Raw genomic sequence first — 13,085 nt, 5'->3', positions numbered from 1 at the left:
CTTGTCAACGTCATCGTTCTTTCCTTTTTTTCCCCCCCTGCACACGCAGAACACCGTCCTTAAAACGGCAGCCAAGCTGCCGCTTCCCGAGTCAGTCCACTGGTCCACTCCACCGTCCAGTCGCTCAAACGTTTAGTGACCTGCAGCAAGCTGTAGCTACAATGAAGGCTGGACTTGCTGTTTCTCTGTGTTTACTCAGCTTTGTGGTGTTGTCAGAATGTGCGCCACCGACCTGCTATTCAAGGGCGCTCGGTTTGAGCAAAGAAATCATGACGTTGCTTGATAAGCTGCATACGTATCATCGCACGGTAAGACGTTTCATAATACTAATTTATGACGTGCATGTTGGACAACTAACGGTGATTTGCCTAATGATGCCTTAATTGCCTTTGGTTTACAGAAAACTTGCGCTGAGGCACTGCCCACGATCTTCGTTGATGTGCATGTAAGTTACAGCAACATGACTGACTGACTGATATAAGTTCGTTTGATGTATTAAAATGAGTAAAAACAATATAAAAGCCAGAAATCTACGTGATTTATGTTTGAATATGCCTATTGACTATAGTTCAGAATCAAAGGCTATGTCTGTCTCTAGCTTTGGTCCATGGACGAGCTAGTCTCTATTCTGATAGAGTAGCCTAATAGAGACTGTCTGTCTGTATCTGTAGTAATCATATTGATATGGTGTTTGTTCAGTAACATCAGAAATCTCACTGTCTCTCCAGCTCCTTATTAAACAGAAAAAACATTTCCATGTCAGGATACCAATTTTATCCAATCAGATCCAATTTTATCCAAGAGAGACAACTCACACAGACTGGTCAGGATACAGATTAAAGTCAATAATTATGGAAGAAATGAGCTGAAAAAAATTGGAATTAGAACACAATTGAAGCTGATAAATGTATTTTCTGTTTATAAAAGAGCTAGAGCTTTTTTTTTAAACCCCAAAATATCACATAGTCGATAGCCTAAAACTGTTACCCTGCCTTAACACAATCAAAGTGAAGAAGATACTTGGCAGCCATGCTATGTGATATCCAACTGCCAAGTGGGGGAAAGACCTTGGATGAAAATCTTATATTTCAGGAGGACCAGGTTGCATGATCTCATATTCTATTTCTAATATGATAATTATGTCACTCTAGAATGGCTGCATATCTGCCAAGCTCCGTGATTTTCTCTATGTGCTGCTAAACCATCCCAGCCAGTACTGCAAAGAGCGTCCAAGAATGGTTCTGCTAAAACGGAAAATGGAGAACTTGTATCACATCATAAACAAAGTTTGTTACCGGGTAAGATAATCATAAAAGTACCGGATGGTAGCCTACCACTGTTCAGCATCTGCATGGCACTATTGAAAGACATGCAGCTTGACTCCTTTGTGCTGTGTTTGCATGTTTGGATGCCCCACAGGACCTTGTGTTTTTCACAGATGACTGTGAGGCCATCGATACTGGACATACTGTCCCTCACTATGGAGAAGACAGACTGCAGCTTCTGCAAGAAGACAGATGAGAGGCAGATATCCACATCACTATACTTACATACAAAAATAGCCTACACATATCAAGAACACAGAGTGGTAGTATATACCACCAGCAGACAGCCTATGTCTTGTTTTATGTCAGTATGATGGTAAAGGCTACGAAAACATGCAGTGCTCTTTCAACTCGTACCTATAGCTGAGCTTGAGTTATTGGCTTACTGGAAGGCCTGTGTTAGTCAGCATGTGTGGCTACATTCCATCAAGGAGTGGAGAACTTTCCACAGGAAATTTGCTGAATGCCAGCCATGCCGATGAAAACCTTGAAATAATAAACCAATAAGAGATGTTTGTGAGCGAGACTGCTGCTTATGTACTAGCGGGCTGATCAAAGGTTCATGTATCATTAAGAAAAATATCTGGTGTTGGCCTAACCCTTGGTGTGACTAAAATGTTTCTAATTAGTATAGGCTACTTACTATATGTTGCATTTTGTAGCCTTTGAGTATTTTACATGATGTGACATGAAAATAATGTAAGAAGAAATACCATAGATATGGTATCGCTTAGAATGTTTATTATGTTTTATATATATAATTTGAATAAATGTGAGAATTCATCAAAATGCTGCTGTTCATACCACAGGATTATCTGGTCATACTCATTACCTCCAGCAAAAATGCAAATACAAGAAGACCTGTTCTCACTATATGTTAGAAATATTGCAAATATGCAGCATTTTAAATAATCTTTGGTGAATAAAACATCCTAAAATTGTTTGTGATGATGTGATTTTTTATTATGATTCTTCCATGTGTATCTTATATTAAGTAATACACTAGAGTTTTCCTATCCCTTTTCCGATCCCTTTTCTATCCGTATATACATGTATATCTATCTTTCTTTCAGTGTGCCAGTTTATCTAGTGACAGTGATTCCAAACATGTGGTCCACAAGGGCATGGCAAGTTACATTTTTAAGATTCGGTTAAGTGGTCAGTTAAGTGGAGGAGGGCCTGAACACTTTCAAAATGTTCAAGTGGGCCCTGAACCATTTTGTCAAATGTGTTTTCATATAGTGATACCAAATTACCAATAAATAAGAAGTATACGTTTATTGTATTTATTCCATTCGCACTGAGCACTATAACTATAAGTATAAAGATAACTACTGTATATCTTTCACCATTGTATATTTTTGGAGCAGTGCCAACCACTCCTTTAAGTGACGGTGTGTCTGTATGTATGTGCCTATGTCTGAGTATGACCTATTGACCTCTGCAGCTGATGCTGATTGGGGTCGCATTCAGGTGTCACACACACACACACACACACAGATTGGGGTCACACACAGGCCAGGGAGGAGGGCTTTCACAATCTTGAGTGGAGGTGTCTTCTCTCACCCGTAAGGTGCAGTACAGTACGAGTGATTTTATAGTTGGTGTGAACTCTGCCATCCACTTGACTTAGAACAAATTGTAAAACTATATTTTTATTGCCACCGTAGTAGGTCGCAGATTACTATATGAAAACCTGAAAAACCTTTCAGTCTGTATGTCATTCCGTCCGTCACGCCACTATATATGGCTGTCAGTCCCTCATGACGTCACACCACCATATATGGCCGTCAGTCCGTAACGCCACGTCCGTCTCCATATATGACGATCACGACACTGACCACATCAAATCCTGGATAGCCATACATGGAGAAGACTGGATCATGATTCATCACCTATATCTGCATATATGGAGCAGGCCGGGCCAGCAACTCTACACCTGACCTCAAACCTCAAACCCATATATGGAGCTGACCTGTTCTGACATTCCATTATGTTGATCTGACCTCATCAAACCCTGTACACTCAAGACACACTCCATATATGGCCAGTACAGAATTAATTCCATAATTGATCTGACCCCCCATGCCAAAGAGCTCTCCCAGCACTGCAGTCTGACGTGACCCAGGCAGGCGGATGCGTGCACGCGACCTCAGGCCAGGCGTTACAGGTTATGTGTCTGCATTAAGAAGCAGGTCTTATGATGTAAATGTACTGGTTATGTGTCTGCATTAAGAAGCAGGTTTCATGATGTAAATGTACTGGTTATGTGTCTGCATTAAGAAGCAGGTCTCATGATGTAGTATGTACTGGTTATGTGTCTGCATTAAGAAGCAGGTCTCATGATATAAATGGTACGTTACTGGTTATGTGTCTGCATTAAGAAGCAGGTCTCATGATGTAAATGGTGAAGACTGAGATTCTAACATTTCACAGCAATCAGTAAAGACTAGGGACCCACATGGTTGGTTGGTTTACCACGTTTGCAGTTTTATTTGTGGACTCTGGCGCCCTCTGTTGCATATTCTGGTGCATGCACTACAAGTAGGATTAGTGTACCACTTGAGTTGCCCAGCAGTGCACTACCTGTAACGTCACGACCATAGACTCTCGACATCGTTTAGCAGCAGCCAGCAACAGGAAGTCAGTGGAAATGTTCACACAATGTCCAATAAAGAAAGACCATAACTACGACAATGTGAATGAGTTGAGAGTTTGAGTGTGCGCTGTGCATACAGGCAGAATGCCAGCAAAGATGGAGTTTGAATCAAGCTCGGAGATGACTGTTGTTTTTAATATGGCGCTGGGCCGACTCGGCAGTCCTTGCTGTCTCTTTCACCTGTTGGGTTGGAGCTCTTGTTTTCAACATCTTTAATACAACAGGACTCACGCTGCACTGCTGCAGGTAGGCTACGTTTCTCCAACTTTGCAGTTAATTAACACTGCCATGTTTTAAATACGAACTTCTTGTCCTAGACATGTAGGCCTACATGTACAAAAACAACTTGAAGACCTTAACAGGAGCCCTCGTACAAGGTTTCTTTGACTATGCATGCATGCACCTCTTGGTACCAAAGCACCTCAAAGGCCCTTAAAACAAGGCTCCAGACCTCCCAAAACAAACTGGTCAAGGCGTCAAGCTCCTACTTGGCCTGACCCCCGAACCCACCTCACGCCTGCCCACTTTGACAGGCTGGGATGGCTTAGGGTCGACGACTAAGTACAGCATCTTGCAATGGGTCTGGTCCACAAGATTCGATACACCACCAAGATACCCATGTACCTGTCTAAATACTTCCTTAATGTCAACGAAGTCCACACCCACAACACCAGAGGGAGTGCAACAAACCATGTACAACCCAGATTCGGCACAAACAAGGGACTAAATTATTTTCGCTCTTATGCCACCAAAATGTGGAACGCCCTACCAACAGTCAGTAAGACATGTGAATATATTTTTCTTTTCCCTTTTTGCTTCCTTTATGATGAATTCCTGTTCTGTAACTATATAGAAGTGTCTATTTGTACAAATTGTACGTCTCTAAATGTTTTGATGAATTGAACATGGTGGACCCTGTTGTAAACAAGTGTAATGCTTAATTGGGTCGTCCACTCACAGTTAACAGTCCTTGTATTGAGTTTGTGCTGTACTGTACTGTACTGTACTGTAATTCTGCAAACTGTTAATAAATATTTCAATCAATCAATCAGTCAATAGGTTGTAGGCTGGTTTAGTGGTAGACTAGATGGCCGTTGCTGGTAGTAATCTTTTAAGGTGTCGAAGTTGGTGAAGCACCATGGCGTCACCCTTTCCTCTATAGCGCCACCTTTTGGGCCAAGTCTCAAAATCGCCAGCAAATGTCCAGTGCTGCCTCAATTAACCATTTGATTGACCTATTTGACCCCATATCATATCCCATCTAGCACAGGCCAGATTTTAATCTTTACACGGCATATGGAGTTCTTTGTCAGGCATGCCCAAAAATGGCGTCTAATCTGTCTATGCAGACAGAATGATGTCAGAACAGGCCAGCTCCATATGGACACTGCCCTGTCCAGAGCCCGGGCAGAGGCCTTTTTGGGGCGATTCTGGACAACCGTCAGTCCGACCGACTCAACACCATGTAGGCACTGTACCCCCTGGGCGAACGGTTACGTGGATTACACACACACACACACACACACACACACACACACACACACACAGAGGCCAGACCACACAGAGGCTGGGAATCAAACCTGTGATCTTCTTCCCATGCATGCAGGCATCTTCTTATTCAGCTACAACTGCCCTGTAAGTTTGATGAAAGGCATTAGGTTTTGCCTTCTGTCATGCACCATGCCATGGCATTACAAAATGGCATTACATAGTGGCCATGCATTAATTGATAAAGTCATGATTTCTATGCAGTAATTTAAATGAAGCGTGAGGATTAGAACCCGGGACCTGACACTACTTACTGAGCTACTATAACCACAGCACTGCCAGTCACTCAGAGACCCCTTTTCCACCGGTTGGTTCCCAATGGGAGCCGGTTCAGTCCTTTTTCCTTGTTAGTCCATGAGCCAGAGCTCCAAAATTGGAACGTTAATTATGAAGTAAGTGTGCAAAACTATACCTACATTATATTGTTTATAGGATCAATATAAGTAAATAAATATATGATAACCCTTCCACAGTAGTAGCTTTCATTTGCCTCATTTGGCATATTACAATCTTTACATTTTGTAATACAATAAATCATTGTCTTTGTGTAAGTAATGGTTTCATATTGATAACAATCTAATAGGTATGGTTTTGCACACTCAAATCATAATTAATGTTCCAATTGGAGCTCTGCCTCATGGACTAAGGGCCGATACATACTCCCATTTCGGCGCTGTAGTGCCGAAATGATTTCGGCTCGTCAGAAATTTTCAGTAGCACCGAAGACTTTAGGACGGTACCCGCCCCCCCGAACCTCAAATGACGTCAAATTGTAGGCTCTACAGCGCCGAACCGACTTTTATTCGGCTCTAAAATAGGAGTATGAATCGGCCCTAAGAACCAAAGAGAACAGAACCAGTTCCCATTGGGAACGAACCGGTGGAAAAGAGGTCTCAGAGTGATTTAAGGAGCCCATGGACATCTGTTTTTGCCATGCCCTCTACAATATTCATTGGCTCATGCATGGAGGCTTAATTCTTTCACATACAAACTTTTAGATAATGGTTCATACATAGATTGTGTTTTACATAATCTACATGATTTTTCCAAAATCCCAGGAGAAGTACGGATTCAAGACTTATGGCTCTTCAAATGTTGTGTTTTCAAACGATTGGTATAGCGCCCCCTTTGGCTAATTGGAGTAAGTTATATTTCAGAGTTTAGCAAGACCATCTAGCTTAAATATAATACTGCATTTATGTAGTTAAGGGCAGTTTTCATAAAACTGCAATATTCATTGGCTCATGCAGGCTTATGTTTTTCACATAGAAAACTCTCTCCAATTGTTTTTAGATATTGTTCCAAAGTTTGAGTGCAGACAGTTTTGTGCAGTTCATTACTGATCATTGAGATTTTCCCAGGAGAACGTTTTTTCATATAATTAAAAATGGTGGAAGATCTAAGGGTCAGAGGTCATAGGTCAAAGAGGCAAAGTTGTTCCTCATGAGGAGATGCCATAGAGTTAAAAAAATAATAGGGATGGCACTGAAAATCCCATCCCATTCACTTGTATGGACCCAGCGCATACTCTCTTTTCACCCCTTCTTCCGGGTTGGAAAAGTGTGATGGCAGGTGGGGCCTATTTGGGTCCTATGTGATGCATTTTGCGTCGTCTGGCATGTGCAGTAGTGTCTCCTCCATTCCATGCACAAGCTTGTGAGTCGAGCCAATATTGGATAAAATAGTTTTTGCTCGTCCATGTGTCTGGCGCTGGCCCCAGCTGTAATATGCTGCATGCAGTACCTACAATTGGCGTATCTTTTTTGGGCTTCAGTTCTCCCTCTCGGTTCTGGGGGCTTGGGAGATGCATAATGTGTAATGAAGTTCCATACTCAAACGGCTCAACAGTTATACGTGTTCAAAATGTCAATTTTTCAATGAAGTGCTGTAGCGCCACCCGTTCGCCAATGGTTGTGAGTTTTTTTTCCCTGTAGTTTTTGTGCGGTGCCTAACAACCTCTCCAATGACTGGCCGTGTGTGTGTCTGTCTGTCTGTGGTACGAACAGCTGCAATACCGTTTGGTGACCTAAAGTGGCACTGTTGAGCAGCCTAAAGGTCCATTTCACACTGAGCACTATAATGACTGTATAACTGCAGCCAGTTAGCCAACAGGGTTGTTGAGCAGCCTGCACCGCTCAGTTCACACGGGTGTGATTTTTTTGTGACCGTCTACTATACTGCAAAGTTTCGAAAAAATATGATAGACCTACTGCAGTTATGTAGTTAAGAATACATTTTCATCATGGAGACACATAATGTGTAATGATTCTTGAAATGTCATGGCTGTAGCTCAAACAGGGCTGGATTTATGCCTGTTCAAAGTATTTTAATTTAAACTACTAAATGCACTATAACACACACCATTGACAGGACTAATTAATCTCATAGAACAGAATATAGGCTGATTTACAAAGAAAATTGTGTTTAAGTGGTGTAGTTGGCTAAATGTGCAACGGACCTATCTTTTTTTTATCAGGGTCAAGGGTGATGAACCGCTTACAGCCAGGCACCTCTGGGACAGAATCAGGACTGGAGATACAGATCAAGATGAAGGTGGGATAATTTATAACGGTATTAGTTAAGGTTCAAGGTTGTACTTTATTGTTACATCTTGTGTACAGGTACATAAGTGTAAAACTTATTTTTGTTTGGCTTCCTTACAGACAATACAGCGGCATAGGTAGCATAACAAACACAGCAAACAAAGGGATAGAATAGTAGTAGCGAAGTTAGGTAAACGTTTTTGTGAACAGCTTCACAGTAGCTATGTTCCATATCATTTTAGTTTAAGAAGGTGCAATTTGAGGCTATGTTCCATACAATAAAATTAGTTTAGAAAGTTGGAAGCATAATGTGTTTTATTATTGGTTGACTGATATAAAAGAGGTTAACAGAGCTACATTAATGTATCATTTGAAAAGGTATGGAGAGTTGGAGACACATGAGAGACACATCTAGGTACCACCAGCAGGACAGAAACGAGCTGCAGATGGTGGACATCAGGTAAGCCTTCTGATATACTGTAGCATAGCAGTGAAGTTAGACTCTTTGAGCCCTTAATATTTCAGGATTTTGTTAGCCCCCAATACATTACCTCAGTCCCTACGCTCATTCTGTAGCTCCGAGATGAGGTCACGGGGCAAAGTCCTCCCATTGTGTTTCAGAAATGTCGCATGGTTTCTACAACTAACGTTGCTTACCCTTTTACTAAACAACCGATTTAAATGCTTGTTTCATGCCGCAACTTGGATTTTCTTGGCTGTCCCTAAATTAAATTTAGTTTAGCTCATTATCAGACCTTCACTTTTTGGATACAATGTGCAGAAAAGGGTAAGCAACGTTGGTTGTGGAAACCATGCGCCGTTTCTGAAACGCAATGGGAGGGCTTCGCCTTGTGACCTCATCTCGGAGCTACAGAATGAGCGTGTAGGGACTGAGGGACGTATCGGGGCTAGATTTTGTATGCTATAATAGTAAGTAGCCTTGCCGAGCCATGAGGCCCATAGGGCAGGAGCCTATCTCCTGTTTCTGTAGCGTGAGGCAGCTTGATGTACAAGTACACCCCCTGGACATGACGCTAGTATGTCGCAGGGACTTACCCCCAATCCAACCCTTGATGCTGAGTGTCAAGCAGGGAGGCATTGGGTCCCATTTTTAGAGTCTTTGGTATGACCCGGCCGGGGACTGAAGTGACCCCTGACCTCCCAGTCTCAGGGCAGACACTCTAACCACAAGGCCACTGAGCTGGTATATGCTATAATAGTGGCTTATAGTTAACAGTAGGCTACGCCAACCTTTGACCTGTGTGTGTTATGATAGCCTATATATTCTGCTCAGCATAACTTGAAGCCAAAATATTGTTGTTGTCACCGTCCTGATCCGCCTGTTGATGCATTGTATGCATGGACAAAAATATATTTTAAAATAAAAGTTGTGTGAGATGTAATGTAATTGCGCATTGTGTGTGCGTGCTAGTGCGTGTGCCCTCACAATGCGTCCTCCAAAGGAATGTGAAACAATTGGTCTCCGGAAAAGCCTTCTGTATTTTCTGATCTTGCCAGTTTAACTAAACGAAGCAACTTCATTCATTATCCAGAACTTTATTTAGACATTGGATCATACATTTCCTAATTTTACCTCGTCTGGAATGACTCAGAAGTGATTTGGGTCATGTTATGACCACTACTTTGAAGCTCTGCTTTTCGTCAACCCCTTTCAGCAACACTCGTGACTGGAGATATTACAATATGAAATCACCTTACAGCAATGTTAACTGAAATTCTGCAGGTTCATTCAAAACATGTCGTCAGTATAGGAGAATGCACACAAAACAAGTTTAGTATGCAGGACGTGCATAGAATCAGAATCATCACAGTTTTACAAGTAAAAACATCCCTTTGATTGATTATCAGCTCATACTGTTCTGTGTGTGTGTGTGTGTGTGTGTGTGTGTGTGTGTGTGTGTGTGTGTGTGTGTGTGTGTGTGTGTGTGTGTGTGTGTGTGTGTGTGTGTGTGTGTGTGTGTGTGTGTGTGTGTGTGTGTGTGTGTGTGTGTGTGTGTGTGTGTGTGTGTGTGTGTGTGTGTGTGTGTGTGTGTGTGTGTGTGTGTGTGTGTGTGTGTGTGTGTGTGTGTGTGTGTGTGTTGCACAAATTGCATTGTAGGCCCATGCATCACAGTAAAATTCCGGAAAGATACGACCAAAGAAAGTAGTTCTTGTGAATCAGCGACAGTAGGCTTGTTTAGAAGTCAGCCCACAGTTATAAAGCTGAATTGCTTCGTTGATTGGTTTGGTAATCATTAGATGCTTTAGGGAATGCAGGATCCAAGTTCAATTTTGTAGCATTAATCCAAAAAGAAAACAGCATTTAAACAGCAGGGGATCAAGTAATTTCACAATTTTATGTTCTGTGACATTGCACTAAAAAAATGTTAAGTGCTGCATTGTAAAAAAAAAAAAGCCAAAGGGTGACAGAAATGATTCTCTGCTTTGCTGAAATAAATTGCCTTGTAAAAGACAGATCAGAAACGTATTTAAATTAAAGGCTTGGTGAAGCTGTATTTTGTGTTTTAATCATTTTGTTTATAGAGGTTTCAGGCAATTTTCCATCACATTTAATGTTTTTATTGTATCTTAAAACAAATGCTGCCTCATTAGCCCACATAAGAAAATGTTTCCCTCTTAAATTCCCAATAGATGATTGGCACTATCCAGGGGTAATTATACACAATATTTGACTGCATGGAGATGCAATTTGTCTTTGAGTATAAACATTCTCAGATGAAAGTTGTCCCACCTATCTGCAGTAAATGTACAACTGTTTCATTGATTTAGTTACATGTTGAAGTAATTATTCAAGAGAGGGTCATTTGAGGACTCCTAATGTAGCAAAACGGTGTGAATAAATAATAGCTGTTGGATGAATTAATTAGAGGGGTGGCAATGTTTCCATCACTTTTAGACCAAGACTCCTGGCAAAACAATTAAGTAAATGATTGCTATGTCATAATCTGCACAAAAATAGGCCTAAATAATAAAGGCATATTCACACTCCAGTTTTAGGTGATGATGTGGTTAGTGAAATGTGTTGGTATCTGGAGAACTCGCCAGTTTTCTGACTCACCACGCTGACCACGGTTTAGTGCAGAGAGAGAGAGGATAGTTGTTTAGAGTTTACACTATATGAAGTAGGAATTCTAAAGTATAAACACCAAAGTATACCGAAACAATGTAATTAATTAGTATAGGCTAAACAATATCCTGGAGTTGTAGGCCTATACTATCATCGGTGACCACTAGCTGACCATTTAATTGCACAAAATAATTTGATCACTTTGGAAATGAACTATAACATCTGTGGGGTTGACATACTGTATACTATACACTGATGAAGACAGCATGTTGGCATATAACGATGAAGATATTGATGAAGAATTTTCGCTGCAGCGAGTTGGTAATTAAACTGCATGGCGAGTTCTCCGGTATCCGATGTGATGGGGTGAGCACCTCAACCCTTATCACCTAAAACTGGAGTATATGAATTGGCCTTTAAATGCCTTTCATAGTCCAGCTTTAATATGAAGAAAATAAATCGTCAATTTAACATGGTGCCTGCCCTGCACTCTTCCTTAAGTTGGTGCCCACCCGATCCTGGGTCTTGTTGCCATTAGCCTAGGCGTATTCATGCACAACCTGGTTTCAATTCGTCTTGACGGAACCCGCCAACTCGCCAAGTCATCACATTGAGATGAAACACTGGTGGTTTAAACTTTCGATCAATAATCAATAACAGTCACTGATGAATGATGACCAGTCACACTGCAGAGGCTGGAAGGCTGGCTGTGCCATGTGCTGGCCCATGTTCAGTATAGCGCAAATGCCGCAAACTACCCTACTCGGGTCGATATTTGTAATGCATTAAACATGAATGCATTGCATGATATATCCTCTGTTTATAATATTAATAATATATGCAAGCCATCTTGGACGACGATCCATATGAAGCAACCGATTTGATTAATTGATTAATTGATAGTCTCTCACTCCTTTCGAGATGCTTTTGCGTCGAGAAGCGCACATTCACATCATATGAATATGCGCTCCTCAAACACGAGAATGAAGAGAAAAGGTTGCTGCATTAATTTTGTTTAGGGCAACATTAAGTTCCCTATAATAAATGCATGAAAAACAGTAGGCCTAAGCTATATAGGCTTTACAGCTTTACTTGTCCATGTTTAATACGATAAACTATAACGCGAGACATGATGGACACATGCAGCACTCATGCAGTATAGGCTATAGGTTATTTCTAATAATGCGATTGATGTGTTTTAGTCTAAAACACATAAATCGCATTATATAAATCACCTATACAACAAATAGCTACGTTCTAAAACTTTTAGATCGTATAGTTATTTGTTTTGACAATAGCAAAACTTGCCTAAACATTCAATGGCAAATACGCTTTGGTCAGCACAAATCTCAGTCCTAAATATAAGTAGGCCTGCATGATTTGGGTGCCGGGTGGCAGCCTATCAGTGATGTCAAGCATTTATTATCAATTAAGTGTTAAATACGTAATTAATAACGTAGAAATAAAAACATTCTACATAGGCTCTCCACATTTCAAAACTCCACATGTTATTTGTGTTAATCTATTGCAAATGTCGTTGGTCCATTTTAATTTAGCCTATACGATACATTTGGACAGACGATCAGTGAAAATTGCTTAGAAATATAATAATTAATATTTTTTCCAAGTCTATCGGTTGAACGGCCGCTTGTGTGGCTTAAGGACAACCAGTAGGCAGTAGCCAGGCTATATGCTACTCCGACTTTAAACGGAAGGTGGTAGTGTGGTATTTGAAACGATGCTGAAACATAACCCATGGTTTATATATGGTCCATACTGCTGCCAACGTGAACATATCGGTTCTATTTCAATTACCTCCGCTCCGAATGTTTAATTTGATTATTTATGATACAACGTTAATTATTTATTAAACATGTAGGCCTACCGGTATTCATTTCTGATGTTCCTTCCCCGTTGAATTG

General features: G+C 41.0%; 1 protein-coding gene across 1 annotated transcript; it reads left to right on the top strand.

Moving 5' to 3' along the window:
- Window positions 1-41: 41 nt before the first annotated feature.
- On the top strand, window positions 42-2,420 carry LOC308332818 (cytokine-like protein 1). The gene is made up of 4 exons (XM_080788922.1): window positions 42-308; window positions 401-445; window positions 1,152-1,298; window positions 1,420-2,420. The coding sequence occupies exons 1-4, from the start codon at window positions 162-164 to the stop codon at window positions 1,519-1,521; spliced, it is 441 nt and encodes a 146-aa protein (XP_080645048.1). The 5' UTR covers window positions 42-161; the 3' UTR covers window positions 1,522-2,420.
- Window positions 2,421-13,085: the final 10,665 nt, after the last annotated feature.

This window comes from Protomyctophum bolini, assembly GCF_963924005.1.
Source record: "Protomyctophum bolini genome assembly, chromosome: 2".
NCBI classification, from domain to species: Eukaryota; Metazoa; Chordata; class Actinopteri; order Myctophiformes; family Myctophidae; genus Protomyctophum; species Protomyctophum bolini.
Note: the sequence above shows the minus strand (reverse complement) of the source record. Positions and strands in the feature narration are given on the sequence as shown.